General features: G+C 40.2%; 1 protein-coding gene across 1 annotated transcript in view; it reads right to left on the reverse strand.

The window, feature by feature from the left end:
* Positions 1-18,315, reverse strand: part of astn2 (astrotactin 2) — a gene marked incomplete at both ends in the record, with an annotated part of 231,808 nt that extends 213,493 nt beyond the window's left edge. Inside the window, one exon of the mRNA XM_079235676.1 lies at positions 17,901-18,315. Within this exon, the coding sequence (XP_079091802.1) occupies positions 17,901-18,315 (415 nt within the window). The remainder of the gene's footprint in view (positions 1-17,900) is intronic.
* Between the last annotated feature and the right edge of the window lie 242 nt (positions 18,316-18,557).

Genomic DNA, 18,557 nt, shown 5'->3' on the forward strand with positions numbered 1-18,557 from the left:
AACAAAGTATTCGGCTTTAAGAAAAGAAAAAAAAGAAAAAGTATAATACATGCCCCATGTCACCATTTGGATGAGGTCACCATTCCAGTCCACTAAATTATGCAGCAGCCCTTGGGCCATGCAGTGAGTGAAAGAAAAGCTGTTATATACACAAAACCTGCGATTTTAAAAATGTAGATGTAGGAGCTTGCCAGACCCTGAAAGTTATTTGTAACCAAAAGCAGCCTCATATGGAATACAGGCTAACATTCCAGATACTGCATATGAATATAAGTGGATGAGGCACTAATGAAAACACAATTAAGAAAGTGAGTTAGAAAGAATAGCTAATAAATAGCACTTCTATTATTATTATTATTATAATTATTGTACAGCGAAGGTTAATTCACAAAAAAAAGAAAAAACTGAACCAGAAGTCATCCATCATTTTCGGCAAGAGCCATGTCTGCAATCAGACCATCATTTTCTGCTCTTTGCATTATAGACACTTAGTTTTCTCCATAGTGGGCAATAAAATGAGACCTCAGCCATTTATGAATCATCATCATTTTTGAGTCATCACTGATAAGTGAATCACCGCACAATTGTTCTTTGCTGCATTTGTAATAAGTCACATAATGCATTGCAGGAATGTTAGCAGAAGGTGCTTTCTTTTTGTTCCATTATGGGAATAAAAGCACATTTGGTGGATGTGACTCTTGACTTTTGCTGTTCTACTTTTAAGCTGCATGAAACAACCAGATTAATCATGTGATACAGATTTTACAGTTAAATCTTTTCATAAAATGTGTAAAAGGTGGCATATTTTTTTTAGATGTAGTTTAAATAATACCGAAAAAAAAAAATCTTAAATGGAGGTTCAAAGGTATTACAGCCCAACATTAAGAAACACAACATATCAGACTACCTAACCGTGAGTCTGTTTCATCATTAGGCTGTATCACTAATGTTTAAAAATAATGTTTGCTTGCAAATCAGTGGAACAATTTCCAATGCGAGGTGACAGCCATAGAGAGACTGCAGGCATGTCTTTCAAAAGGTGGTTGCAACAACCCCAAATTCAGTTCTAAGTGCCATATTCCTCAAGGTGCACGAGTCTTGCAACATTTGTGGTGTGCCGGGAGTGAGAATATGGAAACAAGTCTGTTTTGTAATATGGAGATAAACACCGTGAGGCAGATAAAGAGTAATTACCGGCACACCACGCTAAGCAAACAAGGCCCGTAAGGGTATCTCTTCAATATCACAACTTCTATTAATAGTTGGAACTGCACATTTATTCAATGTCAATTTCAGTACGTGAGGCAGATTGTAATCCAAGTTGAATTGCAACCAATGCCTTGTGAACCTTGGGCACGGCAGGAGAACTTAATTGCAGCCACCTACAGATGTTTACTTTATTTTTGTGGATTTTATTTTGAATTACACAAAGGTTAAATAAGATTTGTGATCATAACAGAGGAAGTATATTCAATATCTAGGCACAGCCTTGCAAATTGAAATTGCTATTTGCCTACTTAAATAAAACAGGAAGTGGGTTCTCCACGGGATCTAAATCATTAAGCAGACAGCAACACATGGCCTGCCAGCTAAATTGATCGTTCATTTTTAAATGACAGCCAAGGTAAACAAATCAAAGATGTGGACAAAAACAAAAGTGATTTAAATAAGAGAATGGCAATGGTTTATGTATCAACCTGTCAACCCTGAAAAGTCCAAGAAAATGAATGAATGCCTCTCTGGCATTCTCAGTCTTGCCACATATTGGAAGAGTTTTATGACCACAATGATCTTATGATGGAAGATATTTTGCAAAGTCAGCTAATGTAGAATTTTACAATTGATACAGTTCTATTGGCCATGCATCTAAGATATTATCATACCATGTTCACATGCCTGTTTGACCTAAAAGGGTTAACTGTTTGCAAACCAAACTAAGTGTCGTGATTGTGACATGTTGAGGCACCTTTTCCTCCACAACTGGATAATATATGGACATTTACCAGTGATTTCTAATGGGCGACTCTCCCACAGTGACAGCTTATTACAGCCCATCCAATACTCATGGGAAGAGTCCATAAAAACACACAACATATCATTAGGAATCTGTCTGACCTTAGCAAGGATATGGCCTCGAGACTAATCAAATGGCTTCTGCCAGTCAGTGCCATATGTGCAATATCACCATGAAGCAGCCAATTTAAATGGTACAATGGAATATTCGGTGGTTAAAATTAGTTAGCTGTGAGTACCTAGGTGCACACTGTATGAAGATTAAATACCTTGAAATATGGTTCAAGATTCAGGTAAGAGAATGTACTGCACAGATTTGATTGGAAGATTAATTCCACATCCATATTGTCTCTCAGACTGTCTGGCTTTCATATCAATTATCATTAATGTGAATGTGTGTGAGTGACTCATTATGGGCTCAGTGAAACCGAAAATGAGTGAAATGCAAACTCCCCGCTTCCCTGTTTGGTCTTGGAGGAATCACTCCAGTGAATAACAAATATGAATCAATACACTAAAATATGTTTGTTTTGATCCCTGTGTATGAGAGGTTGACTGTCTTAAGCCATGTAACCTTTAACAGTCACTGAATCTACAGGTTGTAAACTAAGCACGCTGTGCAAACCTATTGACAGATAGCATTAACTAGTCAAAAGGATGGACTTGTTTTCTCATGGAGACACCAGAAAAGACAGCACTCAAGTTGCAGTTTCCATTGGGAGAGAAAAACATTGGCTCAAACTCAATTAGGTTAAGGCGAAGATAGCCAGCCTGCAAGAAGCTACCATCCATTAGGAGACTGTAATAATGACACATAAATGCAATTAATATGACTGATGAGTGGCAACATCCTGACAATCATTTGCCTACTTCATCATAATAGTCAGTCTGGAAAATCCCATTAGATCAGAGGATGTAATAGTGAAAGTGCTCAGGAACCAATCCATCATTGGGTTGTCTGTGTGTGTATTAATGTTGAATCATCTGGCTTTGACAGTATCCAACAAGGCAAACATGGAGATACAAATACCCAAATAATGAGAACATAACATCTAACATAAATAACATCAAGTATTTGGTTTTTAGGGGGGGAAATACTGCAAATGTTTTATTACCAACTACTGTCACCTTAACTTTAGATTGATAGAACTTAGTCATACCATTGACCTAATGTTTCTATTAAAAATGGAGTGTAATACTAAATCAAACTACGACTTATCACCCATTTATCATGTATATTCGTCACATTTTGGGCTCAATTGTTGGTCTTTGACATTCATTTTATATATGTTATAACAAAAATGCTGGCTGACATGTTAAGTATGGATCCTGATTACTGATGTCTAGCTTGGCCTGTACATCGACTTTACATGAGATGTAATACTTTCAATACCTTATGTTATGAGTCTAATTTCCATCTCAGTGTTTAGTTATTATGTCAATAGGGGAGGGACTTACAACTTTAAATGATTGTATTTTGCAGTTATTTAAAATAGGTTTGTTTAAATAGCCTTGCTGTATTACTCAATCGTTGTCAGAAGAAGTGGATGACAGTGACTCATCAGCAGTACGGAGATGTGCTCCGGGTGGACAGGCACAATACCCACATGGGTCTGCATTATGTCAAGGCTCATATTCTTCAAACGTCCCAACAGCGAAGACACCTGCCCTCTCCCAACTTCTACATTTATCTTTCGTCTAAAAATAGAAACAAGTCACAACCCCGACCGTAAAAACTAAAGTATAATCACACATTGTACAGAGGTGGGCGGTGGTGGCGAGCACTTGATACGCTGAATGTAGTGAGTCTATTCAGTTAATGCATGTGTCTCCAACATTAGAGCAATAGGGTTCAAGTCGAGAATCAGGAAAGAGTCTCTTTAATAATTAACATCCCTGATAAGGTTGTACATTAAGGGAGTGAGATTCACAAAAATAAGCACCAGAGTACCACTGATTTTCAAATGTTAGATAGATTTTAGACATCTGTAGTTCTACAATGTGTATCACAAAGTTTGCCATCACAATTGTGTCTTCACTTCTTACAGATAAGGCATATTCTCTCTGATTCTGACAGCCATAGTAACAAGCCTAACTAAGTGTTGATTGCTGGAGAGTGCCATTTTGAATGGACCCATTAATTCTGTTTGTTGAGCTGTCTCATTACAGAGTTAATAGTGCATTTGTCCTGATTGCGGTCATGTTACGGAACAGTGATCACCCTGTTGGGCTAATGGGTGGAAGGCACACCGCACACACAGCAAAATATGATCATCCGTCTGGTTTCCTTCTACCAAAATGTCCTATGCATATTATACCTAATGACGGTCAACAGTGCAAAACACGTTTTAAGTTTGGGTACAGTATTTTTTATACAAAATTGTACATTCATAAATATAATCTACCACAAACAAAATGAATACATACATACATACATACATACATACATACACACACGTGTGTATATAAATAAAAATCAACAAGTTGTGCACATAGTCTAACAATTAGCTACAAATCCAAGTGTTCTTTTATTTATTTAATTTATCTAAGCCAAAATACAAAAAATTGTAGTCGTAGCAGTCACCAAAAGTGTGTACTCTCAGTATATCTTATTAAAAAATATAACATGAAATATAAAGTTCCGGTCTATCTAACTTTGAAAAGTAGTTTTTAGAGAAGAAACTCGACTTAGGAACAATGACAGTATACATACGATCATACAGGGGAAATTAATTTACCATTTAGCCCCAACAGTCAGTAAAAGTAATCTTCAAAGTTGTGATTTTAAAGCTTACAACAGATATGAAGATAAAGTAAACTGTGATAACTAAAGTACCATCGGCATATCATCTCTACGTCGAGCAGTGGGTGTCAAATCAGAGTTCTATGCGCCTCACACTGATATGTTGCTGCCTTTGGGGGATCGTATACACTGAGATTTGTGAAAACATTTCACCTAAAATAACTTGTTGTCACGGAGTCATCCATCCCTTCAACACCTTGACAATAGAAAATGAAAACGGAGGGAACTGAGGGAAACTGAGGGAATAGTAACTAATAATCATTTTCATTTCAGTTTTTTCCCAAAAAAAGTTCCCAAACTATAGTTACGTCTCACGGATAGAAGTTGACTCATGGTGTGCAAGAAATGACATCGCCAAAATGCATGATGGATAAAGCCCGCCCACTTTGCTGCACAGGAAAAGACTTCTTCTTGCACAAGAAAAGTCTTCCTGTGTGGGCGGTGTCATTTACCCAGCATGCCTTTTGGTGATGTCATTTCTTGCACACCATTAGTCAAGTGAGTTAACATGAGACGTAAGTAGCTCGGTCCGTTGCTCCTTCAGCTTCAAGCTGTGAACATTAAATGTTGTTGCCTGCCAAACAACGGCAATTATTATGACGGTATATGAAATATTCATATCGTACGGAAAACTGAAACCGGTATACCGGTTGAATCGGTATACCGCACAGCCCTATATGACAGTATATGAAAAATTCATACCATATGGAACTCTGAAACCCGCAGCCCTACTACACATGTCATCTGTGTGTTAAACACACCAGTATATGCTTGACAATCAGACAGATTTGACCAGTGACAAAACAAAGTGTCCAGAACCAGCTAGCTCCCAACTTTTCTTTCAGAAACAAAATGATTAAAACCTGCATGCGCCTCTAGAGGAGGAGCCACACGGACACCTTCCCTCCTCTGGATTGCTGCTATCATGTAAGCTGGCTTCAGTGCTTTCACCCCGTTTGCTTGATGTTTGATTTATTTGTTTAGAAGACGTGACATTAACATCAGGTATGAGTTTTTCCTTCTCTCAATGCTATGTGTTACAAATGGGAGGAGGATACCTCTATAAGCCTATTTATGTAAGCTATCAACATTTGTTTTATTACCACTGGGTCTATGCATGTCTGCATTACTTAAATGGTATTTGTGTTTGGAGTCCTAATCCAAAACGGTTTAATTTGTACAGCTCGACAAACATCCTACTTCTAGCACTAACATGATAATGATGAACAATCCTTTAAATACGAAGATCCTGTTGCAAATCCTCATGCGCCTATTGCTCAACTTGACAATCCTCATAAAAGGGGTCGTCTGTATATTTTGAAGCAGGTTTTTATGAGATTCTTATCCATAGTAAGTGTATAACGTACAGTAGGTGATGTTCCTAGTTTAGATAAGCATACAGGAGGTATCACATGGATCAAAGCAATGCACAGCTGCAGAAGGGGAAACCAGCAACAGTGTGTTTGCCACCTTAAAGAAAGGTCCTTCTAGATACATTGATTTGAGTTGACGTGCACGCTATGTAGAATTTATTTGCTGGTCTAACTTGCTGTGAGAGAGCTATATAGGTCGAGGTTTGGGAAACTGAAGCCATTATCTGTGATTTTGCAAAAAAACACCTGACCCTATTGAAAAAAAAAAACTGCTGTTTTAACCAACACAGGAGTTCACAGTCAGAAAAGTCACAAAATAACACTCTGTACACCAGAGAAAATATTCTAAATATAGAGAACATATCAACTGAAATTGATGTATTTAGGTGGTTCTTTTTTTAATGCTACCCCCATCCACGGCTGTATATTGCTTTGAACAGTGTGGTAACTCCCGTCTGACTCTCCAAACTGGGGGCGTGCTTACCCATCATATACTATAGGTTATACACTGATTACGGATAAGTACCTCCCACAACCCCACTTCAAAACATCCAAACTATCCCTTTAACCAGTCTGAAGACACATCACCCATCAGTGACCTCAGGAGAGCATGCTATGCTGTGTTAGACTTCCAAGGGTAATTGCTGTTAGATCAGAGCTAATCCAGAGCCAGACAAAATACCTGAAAAAATGTTGTGTGCTGTGCCTCTGAAAAGAGGCGAGGAGGATACCACCATGACATACCAATGAGCTTCCTGTGGATAAGCATACAATATGTGAGGCCAAGTGCCGATTTCCCCCTCAGGCTTAACAGGAGTGCATAGGTGCTGAAGATGCCACTATTCAGTTGCACCGATGCTGTATGAAAGAAACGACAGAGACATATTCTAAAATTGCAAAAAGAGAGTGTGCATTATAATGAAATTAATTAAACATATTGAACTTCAATAAAAAAACTGCACCAATCCTTCAATATGTAAAATAATTGCAAAAAAATGGCACGACAAGCCAGGCTCATGTATATTAAAGAAGAGTAGGTATGTGGACTACCAGCTATTTAGTAGTCACGACCAATACCAGTGAGTTTGTATTACCACTTTTAAAAATACATACTAAATAAAAAGTACTTTAACACACACTTCTTTATTACAATTTGCATAGTGTTTCTTTGCAAAATGATTGCTAATCTCTGATGATCTGCCTCAAGTTTCTAGACAAAAGCTACACTTTACAAGTTATCATTTACCTTTGAAACTGAGAAATTCACATTTGAAAACATTGATAAAAAGCAAAGTACATTTCAAGGAGATGTTATTATTGTCATTGTATTATACATACGAATATTATTCATCGTATGGTCATCTACTATAAAATGGTGGATTGCTCCTTCTGGGTTAGAAGAGAGTTAATTATCCCGGAGTCTGGTCCATAAGTGAGGGTCAAATGAGTTCCCTTCTTAGAGTGGCTGGGCTCAGCCTTAGCGATAGGGTGAAGAGCTCAGATATCTGAAGGGAGCTCAGAGTAAAGCTCTTCTCCATCAAAAGGGGGCAGTTGAGGTGGTTCGGGCATCTGAGCAGGAGACCTCCTGGGTGCTCCTCGTTTTATGAGACCACCACACTGGTAAGAGGCCCTGGGGTAGACCCAGAACAGGCTGGCAAGATTATACATCTCATGGCTCTTAAATAACACGTTCCTTTGTAAATCATATACAATACCGCCATTATCTAACAAACCACCAATGGTTCATCACGACTTAATCTGCTCTTCCCGAGGTCATGTGAATCAGCATGCAGCAATCCTCTTTGTTTTGTCTGAAATCAATGAACCCATATTATCAAGACTGACAACTGGAAAAGTGAAGAGTTAGAGCATGTGTCCCAGTGCAGATAAAGCGAACTCCAGCAGGAACTTGGACAGATGTGCATGGTGGAGCGGAAAAAAAGAAAAATTGTGGGAGGAAACCCATCAGTCGAGGGGAGATTAATGGTGCACATTCTTTATCTGCAAGGAAATCTCAGATTGTACAGCTTGGAGGGAATGCAAATAGGTACAAACAAACCAGCATAGATAAAAGGTTTAAAATCTTTTGTAGGAACCACGGGGTATGATGATAGTGAGCTGTGCAGAGCTGGCACGTTTCCAAGGTGCAGAGCAAATTCTGGTGGGAATCAAATTTTATGGGTCTTAAACATCATTGTGACCAGCTTACAATGAACAATGCCTCTCCTCTTCCTCTTTGAAACACACACACTGTTTGTCATGTTGGCAAAATAAGACCCTTATGTGATTTCAATAATTCCATTAACTAGGTTATTGGAGACTATTTAACTACATCCCCACGGTAATGATGAACTAATACACATGCAATGTTAGTACTGTAAAACACGAGCCACACTCCCCTGCATCTTCTGATGAAGACAAATAGATACCGAACATATTTTGTTGAAAGAGAGAGAGAGAGAGAGAGAGAGAGAGAAAAAAAAAAGCAAAAGCAAAAGAGAGAATGTGAGAGAGAGAGCACAACTGGAGCCCAACGAGAGTGGAACTGGGCTTTCATCCTGCCTGTGATCTGGAAATCTAACCTGTCAACCAGTAGGAGGACATTTACAGGCCGTCTGGTCTGTTTGAAGCCAGAGAGAGAGTGCAAGTGAATTCCGGTGAGGCGGTTCTGGGCAAAACATACATTTTACTGGCAGTTTGATGCCGAGTCTCACTTCCATCCTACTTCTCACTGGTCTTGATGATGGAAGGATGGAGGGGTGTGGTTGTGTTTTTTATAGATTGCCAAAGGATGGACTGCCTCAATGAATAAATATAATTTGAAAGAAGACAATTTCCTTTAGCAAAAAAGGACACTTTGTGCCATTAAAAGCAGCCACCAAAAGAATCATTTGTAAGTGAAAAACATAAAACACTGCTTAAAAAAAAGGGGGGGAGAGTGTCGACAAATGATGCTACGAGAATGGAGTAAAACACTTAGCTATTTTTGGCAATGCACTGTTTTCTATTGCACATTATTCCTTTTAAAGATTTAATTGATCTTTGTTGCCATGTTTGTTATTGGTAAGAAGTGGATACCAAAGGGAAAAGGGACTTTGAAAATAAATGTATTGTACTGAGTGAACCTTTGATTTGCACTAAAGTAATTACGTATGAAAATGGCACAACATTGCATAAAAAGGGAGCAGTATACAAACACGTTCAACAGAAAACAATTAAGCGGCTTTATTTGGGACTCTATGGTGTAAGCAGCACCTGCATTCGTCAAAAGCTGATTTTCTTGTGTGTCACAGAGAGTCGGCACAGAGCAATCTGCAACCGACTGGCTTAGTATCAGCAGGTATATGGAGCATTCCCATTACGACTCTCACAAGATAAATCAGAACACGCTCACAAGTAAGAGCAGTGCAAAGGGAATTCCAGCTGCACTTAAGCATCCTGATAACTCTCACATGAGGATGAAGCAACACTGAAGCTTCCAAATAGGAATCTGAAATGTGAGCACATACCGCCTCAAGAAGCAAACAACGTTCATTCACGCAATTACTCCATCTGCTCTCTGCTCATGTTTCATGTAGTTTAGACAGCCAGGGGCGGGCTCCACTATTGTGTTCATTCATGTCATCGGGTGTCTCAACGTCCCCACACTGGTTCAAAACTGTTATTTAAACATGAACAAACTGGAAAGGGTATTTAGCAGAGCAGTTAGTGGTGGCTTCCTCTTATTACGCCAACTGTGTACATACTGTAGGAACTGTAGGAAATTTGTAACAGCACACCCACAAGGAATTAAACCACTTTAAAGTTTGAGCATTCATTTAAAATCGATAGACAGGTTTTGCTAATCACCTGGAATGATATATATATATATATATATATATATATATATATATATATTCATTTGCTTAACATATTCAATAAACCTTCAATTTCTAAGTTATTTTTCCAACATCACCAGCTCAAAATTTCAGTTAATCAAATAAACTAAACAATACCAGCAAATACTTTAACCATTCTTTGTTATGTTAATCGCTTGGAATCAATATATAGACTTTTTTTTTTAAATGCCGATCACACATCAGTATCGTTGTTCCCAACTTTAATAGTGAAATGCTAGGAGAAATGAATCATCAGATTCAGAGAGAAAAACATTCTGATTGCATTTTTCAGTTCATGGTGAGTCTAGCAATCAAATCACAGAGCAGAATGATAGAACTGGAGTTTATTCATCCGTTTGAAGCACCGCTCCCATTTTGCGCCGGGTCATTCAAATACAGTTAAAAACCATTTGTTAATCGATTTAGAACTTTGATGAAATCCCTGGTTTCATCTTTGTTGGATTCAATGCCGTGCCTTTACCCAGTCAACCTTTCATGAAAATCCGCCCCTCTGTTTCCAATTTTTACAAGCTGCGACGGCATGTGGCAGATCTTGTCATCATGGCAGAACGTTTCCCTGGACACACCTGCGGTAACGGGAACTACCACAGAGGCAGTTTTGAGTACTTTGCCAGGTGCTTTTATGTCTGTCTGTCTTATGTGTCTGTCTGTTGACAAATTTTGCTAGGGTGATAATGTGACAACTATGCAAGATGCAGACTTGAAACTTAAAAGGTTAAGTTAAGATCAGAATGTAGGTTGAGTTCAAAGGTGAGGGTGTGGTCCAAGAAATTGCATCGGAGTAGGGGGACAGGAAGTGGACTGGCCTAATTTGGCGTTGTGATCAAATCAAAACTTTGTTTGAAAGGTTATTCATGTTCTTCTTGCAGTATACTTAAGTCGTTTGATGGAATTGCTGTATTGCCCAAAGATAATGATCTGCAAAGTGTGATTGAACTTCATAAAATACTCAATGTGTCTACATGTACTACTTGGTATTAAATGTATGGTGGGGAAGTTGATGGATTTTTCCAGAGCTGCAAATGTCTGGCTCGCATTGTAAAACTTATTTTCCTTAGAGAGCAAATACATTACACAGCCTTTGTCACATGGGGCATTCCATTATGTGGCGGGGGACACAACTGAGGAGCCAAAGGAGCAACTAAATGGAATTGCTTTTATAAATCAGTGTCACATTATGCATTTGGTGCACAGACTAGAAAGCCCCTTTACAGTACACACGCAGAAAGTTTATGAATCTTTGGGGCTTGCAACATGCTCTTTTGTTAGATACACCATCCAGGCTGTTCCTAGTCCAGCTTTACATAAGTTGGTTTGGACTCATAGAGCTACACCGCCATAAAACAATGCCGTGAAAGACAGAGGGTCACAATCAAACTGAAAATGCTCAAGGCTGAGGTTGGTAACTGTAGCTGGAGTCACTACACGTGGTTTACTGTACATGTGCTCTACAACCAGTATGCTCAGGGTAAATTTCCTAATATCAAATTCACCCATTACATTTCATGGCACTTCCACAATTAAATGTATAAGCAGATAATATTTGTTTCATACAGTGAAGCAAGCCCACACTTCCTGTTTACTGCATGTATTAGGAAGTGTAAACACAGGATCTACTCACATCTTTATTTATCCTGCTATGATAAATCAACCCAAAAGACTACATCTTAGCGGATTCATTTTAAAAACAGAGAATGTCTGATGAATAAAACAAAAGATTATAGAATTCTGCCATTCCCTCATTTGCCAAAACACTATCTTTGATCTTCTTTGGCAATTAATGAATTAGGGGAAAATGCATCCACAATTGTGCATGTTGTTGCTTTGCATAAATCAGGGGGAATAGCTCGTGCATTCACAAGGGGTATTTACATAAACTTCTTTATCAATTATGTCAAATTAAAAACATTAAAAGACATACCCCTCTCAGCAATGTTAATGATCAGATGGTTATCTTGACGTCAAATCTGTCCAATTCCACCACAAGGCAAGTCAAAGCATTGTGAAATACAGTTCCTGCAAAGGAAAGCAACCAGCATGGGTTACCGGCCGTATTCATCCATCCTCCCCATCACGTCGGCCTGTCACCAGTAAGCCAAATGAGCTTGATTCTTCACTCTCTGCCAGTCAAAGGAGTTTAACGTTGTGTGAGGTAATAAAACCTCATAATCCATTTGTTTTTGGAAAAACACTCTCATGCAAAAGAGAGAAGCAGATTTATCTCTACTGTGTAAAAAGATGAGATGATTTTATCGTGGATTGTGACAACAACAACAAAAAACTCCACACTTAGTTGATCGTGGATGTGGATAAATGTAAATATCATCACGGATGACTTAGAGAAGCTGTCTAGCTCACTGTCATGGTAGAGAAGTTAAAAATAGAGCCCGATTTAAGATATACAGGAATGATTATGCAGACAGACACAATGACAACAGACTGGGATCTTGTTGTTTATGATTAATTTATTAAAGATTGTTTGATTGTTGTTTTTTTCCACTAAAAGGAAGTTTACTTCACATTTTCATATTGTCCCATGCCTGCAGGGGCCAGCCCAAGACTGCAGATGTACAAAGTCCAAAACCTGTATTAATACAAATTATTTATGCTCTCCTTGCATCAAATTTCTAAGGCTTTATGAATCTTAGACATTATAAAACTGTGTGCACAAGCCTGATTTCAATTCCTAGAGTTAGCAATAAATTGCTCTTGAAATACTTTTTAATCAACTGTTCAGATATGCATACTTGTCTCCCGTTTTTCATTCCATGAATGAAAATAAAGAAAATCCACAATGTCACTGCATGTCAGCAAATTGAAAGGAATACCTGAATTAAATTAATGTAAAAACACAAGGAACGCTTCCATATGGAGGCCAACGATGAGTATGAAAATGCTACCGCTATTACCTGCACACGTCACCAGATCTCAACCCAATTTACTCCCTTTTTTTTTGGACCAATGTGTTCAACAGCACTCTCCACCACCATCATCGTCAACACACTAAAAAAGGTGATATCTTCTGGGAGCATGATGTTTATCGCTCCAGTTTCATAGCCTGAGGATGTTCTGGTGGCTCATTACGGCACAACACCTTGCTGAGACACTTGTTCCCTTTCCTTTCTCACACATCTTGTGTCTCCTTGGCCAAGACTGTTAAACAAGGTTGCAGCTGCCTCTTGTATACACAATTACAACACAATACAGTTCCTTTGTTTCACACCCAGACTCATCAATCCTTCACAATGCACGTGTAACCCATATCAGCAGTGGTATCTCAATGACCTTCAAGCATCTCAAGGCCAATAATTGATTGGCAGCAGCTGTATGGACTGTAAAATGACCAAATAAGGGTTTTTTTTTATTTCCACATCCCCATGTCTACACATAGTTTGAGGTATACAAATATAGTGTCAATGCACATTCTTACAATAAACTACAAATAGACCCTGGCCGAATATCTCCAGTAGATGAACTCGCCGCAAAAAAGAAGACACTACATGCAACTTCTTCACAATAAATTGTCATAAGAAATAGCATATCTGGAAATCACGCGATACTGCAGAAAACCTCATGTACGACTATTCTGAATCACAGCAGGTGAGAGAGGAACAGCCAGCCAGCACACTGTGCAATGATCAAAGCTAAATGCAGAGTTTCCTTTCTGTCCAAAACCTGCCATTTTGCTGTATAAGCCAAAACCAAGAGACATGAGACTGAAAACACCGGGGTAGGGCATTACAAGTACAGAGTATGGATAGGAACAGAATTCCCACTACAAATGAGACTGTAGTCGGGCATTCATCTTAAAAAGACAGCCTCCTATAGGTTTATTATAGCAGGTCAAATGATGACAAATAGACCATTTGATGGCCTGCACGCGCTCCACCATGGATCCTATTCTCTCTTGTCTCTTTACACCCTCGGTATATCAGTCGGATGCGCTTGTTTGTAGTATTCCCAACGACACTCCATTCAAAACAGCGGAAAATTAAGTGCCACGCTTAAATTTCAAGTCTTCTCAAAAACTCCCCTCCATGTCGGCTCCACACTGTGTAATAACTCCCATCTCTCTTGTTGACCTTTACCACCCTCTTCAGTGTTTGTCCTGCACTGCTGAGCTCAACCCCTGACACCAGATTGAGACGCGTGCCGTGTGTACATGTTCTGTGCCGCAGGAAGCAGAGTGGTCTAGTAAAAAGGCACTCTTTTTGTTTCTTCACTGTTGCTTTTAATCTCCCATCTTCCCTCCCCCCAGAGCTGTAACTCCTGCTTAGAGAGGTACAGCGAGGGACGAAGAGAGTGAAAAAAAGGCTGATTGGAAAGCCAGAGCTCAATAAGATGCGCGAAAAGAAGAAAGAAAAAAAAGACTAAGATGAGGTGGGAAATTAAAAAGGTGTAAAGATTTTTGTCCAAGTCGGCGGATGGAGATGATAAAGGACTTTTGCTCGTTTGCTCCTGAGTTAAGTGCCTGAAGGTTTTCAAAAAGGTGAACTCCTAATGAGGTGTTTACCGAGTCAGCCATGTTGCTAAACATATCGATCTCCACCCAATCCCACATCACTTTAGATGAGCAGAGAAAATTATCTTGTGTGACAAAGCGTAGAAGCATCTCTCCCTAGAATGTCTAAGTTTGATACTCCGAAGTTGAAAGACAGAACAACTGCAACTGCCACTAACATTCATTATTTAAAGTAAAATGTTGGTGGAAAAGTAGCGTATGACGACACTAGGAGGAAAGCTCCGATGCCGAAAAACCCTTAGATGTGGTTTAAACATATTTTTACAACATTAAAATACACCCACACAAAAACAAATATCAGCAAATCCAACGGGTTTTTTTAACCGAAAGTAAGGATTGGATGTATGCCGTGTTGCATTGAATGCATCAATTCATCACTTCACATGAAGAAAATGGAAAGAAAAGTAAACAAGAAACGGGGCAAGCGGCTCTGTACATTTCCTCTTCACTGCCCTTCCTCTTCATCCATTCTTCATGACACGTGAGGTAATAAATCAAAGCTGAGCAGGCGGCAGGCCACAGCGGGAAGGGGACTTGCTGTCCTTTTCCCACCTTCCCAAACCTCCGACGATCCTTCCGCAAAACAATCACACATCTGACAGAATCGAAGAACCAGAGCCAAGGCTGTGCTCACTATGGTTCGGTTGGCATTTGGCTCACATGGTATATGACCCTGCATTCTGAAATATCTCTGGTATTATCACTGGAAAATAGGAAGTGAATTTTTAATTCAATGTAAAGGAACACTCTGTTTGCACCTTTACACGTCAGGTGCATTAAGCGAGACACTAACTGCAATTTTCACTGTGATTTTATCTCCGTCAGTTAGAAAATGTATTTCCAGTAACTCAAGACTCACAATGTTGTACCATTGACTTGTTTACTTTAGTTTAAATAAATCTGACATTATTGGAGGCAGCATTTTGCTATGTTGTTTTTTTAAACCACAGCCACTGATGTTAACAGCTTCCTGAAAGCTTCAGAAAAACAGACAGAACAGAATAGAGTTGGTGGGTAGTTGCCACAATCCAATACAGTCTATACACTGTACAGCACTATATAATGTTCAGTGAGTATTAAAACATAAAAGGGAACAAAAAAGGGATAAATGACAATGCCTACGCCCATATAATATTCATATATATTATGTGTCTGACTGTGTATTTGATGAGGGTTAGGCTTTTGTAGCACCCTGAAGCACCAAATTTCACAGGAGAAAATAAAAAAGGAAGAATATCAATGCAACAAATGAAATTCCGATCATAAAAATTCACTGTGTATTTAAATTTGCTCATTTTGTGCTCCTGAATAAACAATACAGTGTTTTTCCGTGATGTCGAGGCACAACAGTTCACGAGCAGAACCACTAATTCACCCCGTCAAGAGGAAAACTGTCAGGACGACCTGATGCGTTCAGGTGTTGAATACTGAACACATGCAAAACACAGGTGACACCAAAATGTCAACTTCTGCCTCGGACTCCGGTGTCAGGATCTTAGCACAATTAGAATAATATGAGGGTGTTCACATCACTCAGCAGGTGTTTTACAGCTTCGCAATGAAGAAAATGAAAACAGTATTTTGGTTTCCTGATAGACAACACCATCAAATGAAGTAGACTTCATCATTTTAAAAAGAAACCTCTTTGTTACTGAGTTTTTCATAATGGTATTGCTTTTTTTGTTGTCATGAACGTCAGTTTTATGATGAAAACATCAGGATTTATTGAGCATACTACTGTACTAGAGCTCTTATTCAGTTTCACAATGTGGTCAACGGCATACGTGAATGCTTGCATTAAACATTTTAAAGCCCTTGTCGTCTTCCTCCTCCATCTCCTCCTCCTCCTCACTTCACAGCATACAGTCATGCACTGGAAGGGCGAAGCAGCAAATTTGCTAGCTGGCTGACTGGGAGGACAGAGAGGCCTTTTTCACCAGTCAACGGCTGTCCTTAATGAGAATAGAAAGTGATTTACTAGCTTAATGCTCCAGCCCTCAGCCCGCCTGCCTGCCTGCCAGCCTTCCTACTCGCCTTTGCTTCGCACAGCCAGTTTACTCGGCACTCCTCGTACAGAGAATGAAACCGAGACCAGGAAAAGAAGGGGGGAAAAAACAACAAGATAACAAGCCGGAGTCCAAAAACCTCAGTAATGAGACATGGATTTTCTCAGCACCCACACCAGTGACCTCCACCAGGTCTTGCATCTTTGGATTTGCCATAAAACAGGTTTTCTATTATACTGAGCGAATACAGTTGCCCTGAACTGATTGGGAACTGGAAAACATCGAGGCGTTTGCAATTATGGTCCATGCCGTGTGGCTTATTGCATTTAACAAACATTACAGTGTGCTTTACACTCTCTGCACTTCTAATGCATGAAAACAAAAGGGGAGAGTACAAGAACATCCATCTTTCTCACGTGACACACAAAATATGGAGAAAGCAAGGTAAGCAAGTACCTTTATGCATAGTCTGCTCCTCTCAAAAAGCAAATCTCTTTTTTTTTTTTCGGTATGCGCAAGGCAGAAATACTTTCTGTTATGTCCTCCATGATTGTCAAATAAGTGACGCTACTCCCAAGACCATTTTAAAAGTCAAAGGCTTTCACAGAGAACTCCAGATGACCTGTCAAAGTCCAGTGTTTGTTTCGATCCAATCAGTTATCTGTGACTAAGCCCTGCACAGTGTGTAGGTTCCCTTAAACCTACCATGGCCAAGGCGCAAACTCTGGTTAATACCGCCCAGCAATGCATGTGTTCTAAGAATTATGTGCTCAAGTGAGAATAAAATACCAATTTCATGCATATTTGCAGGCACCAAATTGCGTTCCTTGATTGGAGCACCACACTTAGGGCATGCATGAAATCCAAAGTCATAATCACGTTCAACCACGAAATAGGAAAGCCAAAGAGAAAGAGAGGCAGAGGAAGGAAATAAAGAGTGCCTTTTAAACATGAGCAGCACTTAGTTTGTATCCCTATTCGGAGGCACGAGTAGTTTAGGCAACAACAAGGAAAGGGGATCCATGTGTCACATTTTAAACCAGGATTATAGGTTGCACATCATGCCGCCTATAGACAACAATATAGTTACCACTGAAACCAAACAACACAATGGTAACAGCAGGACAGGTGACTAAACGCCAGGGAGTGTGTGTGTGCGTGTGTGTGTGCACATGATTTGGAATGGAGCTCAGGGTGAACACAGCCCACCAGTGTGCAAAACGTGCAGCTAGGTGGACCGGTTATCGCGGCCGAGGGGAGACACAGTAGCACAGCAGTTCTTACCGAGAGTGAAGTAGGGGAGAGCTGTGTTGTCAAGATCATCCATTACGGAAATTCGCCCAGGTAGATCTGTTCTAACGAATAACAGGAGTCGGGATTCCCCCCCTCCTGCTGCTGCTCCTCCTCCTCCTCCACCACCACCAGTTCCTCCTCCGCCAACAACACCTGCTCCAGCAGCCCCTCCACCGGCCACGTTCCCCGAGGCTCCGCCGGTGAAGCTGAACTCGTTCTCCCGGAGCACGGGCAGCGTAGAGACGGTGACGGCTTTCACCTCACACGGCGCCTCCGCGGCGCTCGCTTTGTCCCGCTCTTCGTCGGCTGCCGTCCCTCCTCTGTTCGCTCGGACCACCGTCAGGGTCCACGCCAGGAAGAGCCCCGCGAGAAGGACGCGGAGGTGCGGCAGTACGACCCTCGCCATCCCGCTTCCCTGTGTGTGGTGCTCTCGCTTTGAGTGGCGCTCATAAGCTGTCCGTTCACTTGTAGTACAGTCGCTGCGAAAAAGGGAGTCGCGTCCGTCCAGGAGGCGGCAGCACAGGTGTAGTGAGAATGACAACTCTCGGCTCCTCACGCGCACGCATCCATTCGTGTTCACACCGCGGGACAACAAATCAATTAAACGCGGAGAAGCACGTGTCCTTTTTTTTTTTTGGGAAGTGCGTC

The sequence above is a fragment of the Taurulus bubalis genome (genome assembly GCF_910589615.1).
Source record: "Taurulus bubalis genome assembly, chromosome: 19".
Taxonomy (NCBI): domain Eukaryota; kingdom Metazoa; phylum Chordata; class Actinopteri; order Perciformes; family Cottidae; genus Taurulus; species Taurulus bubalis.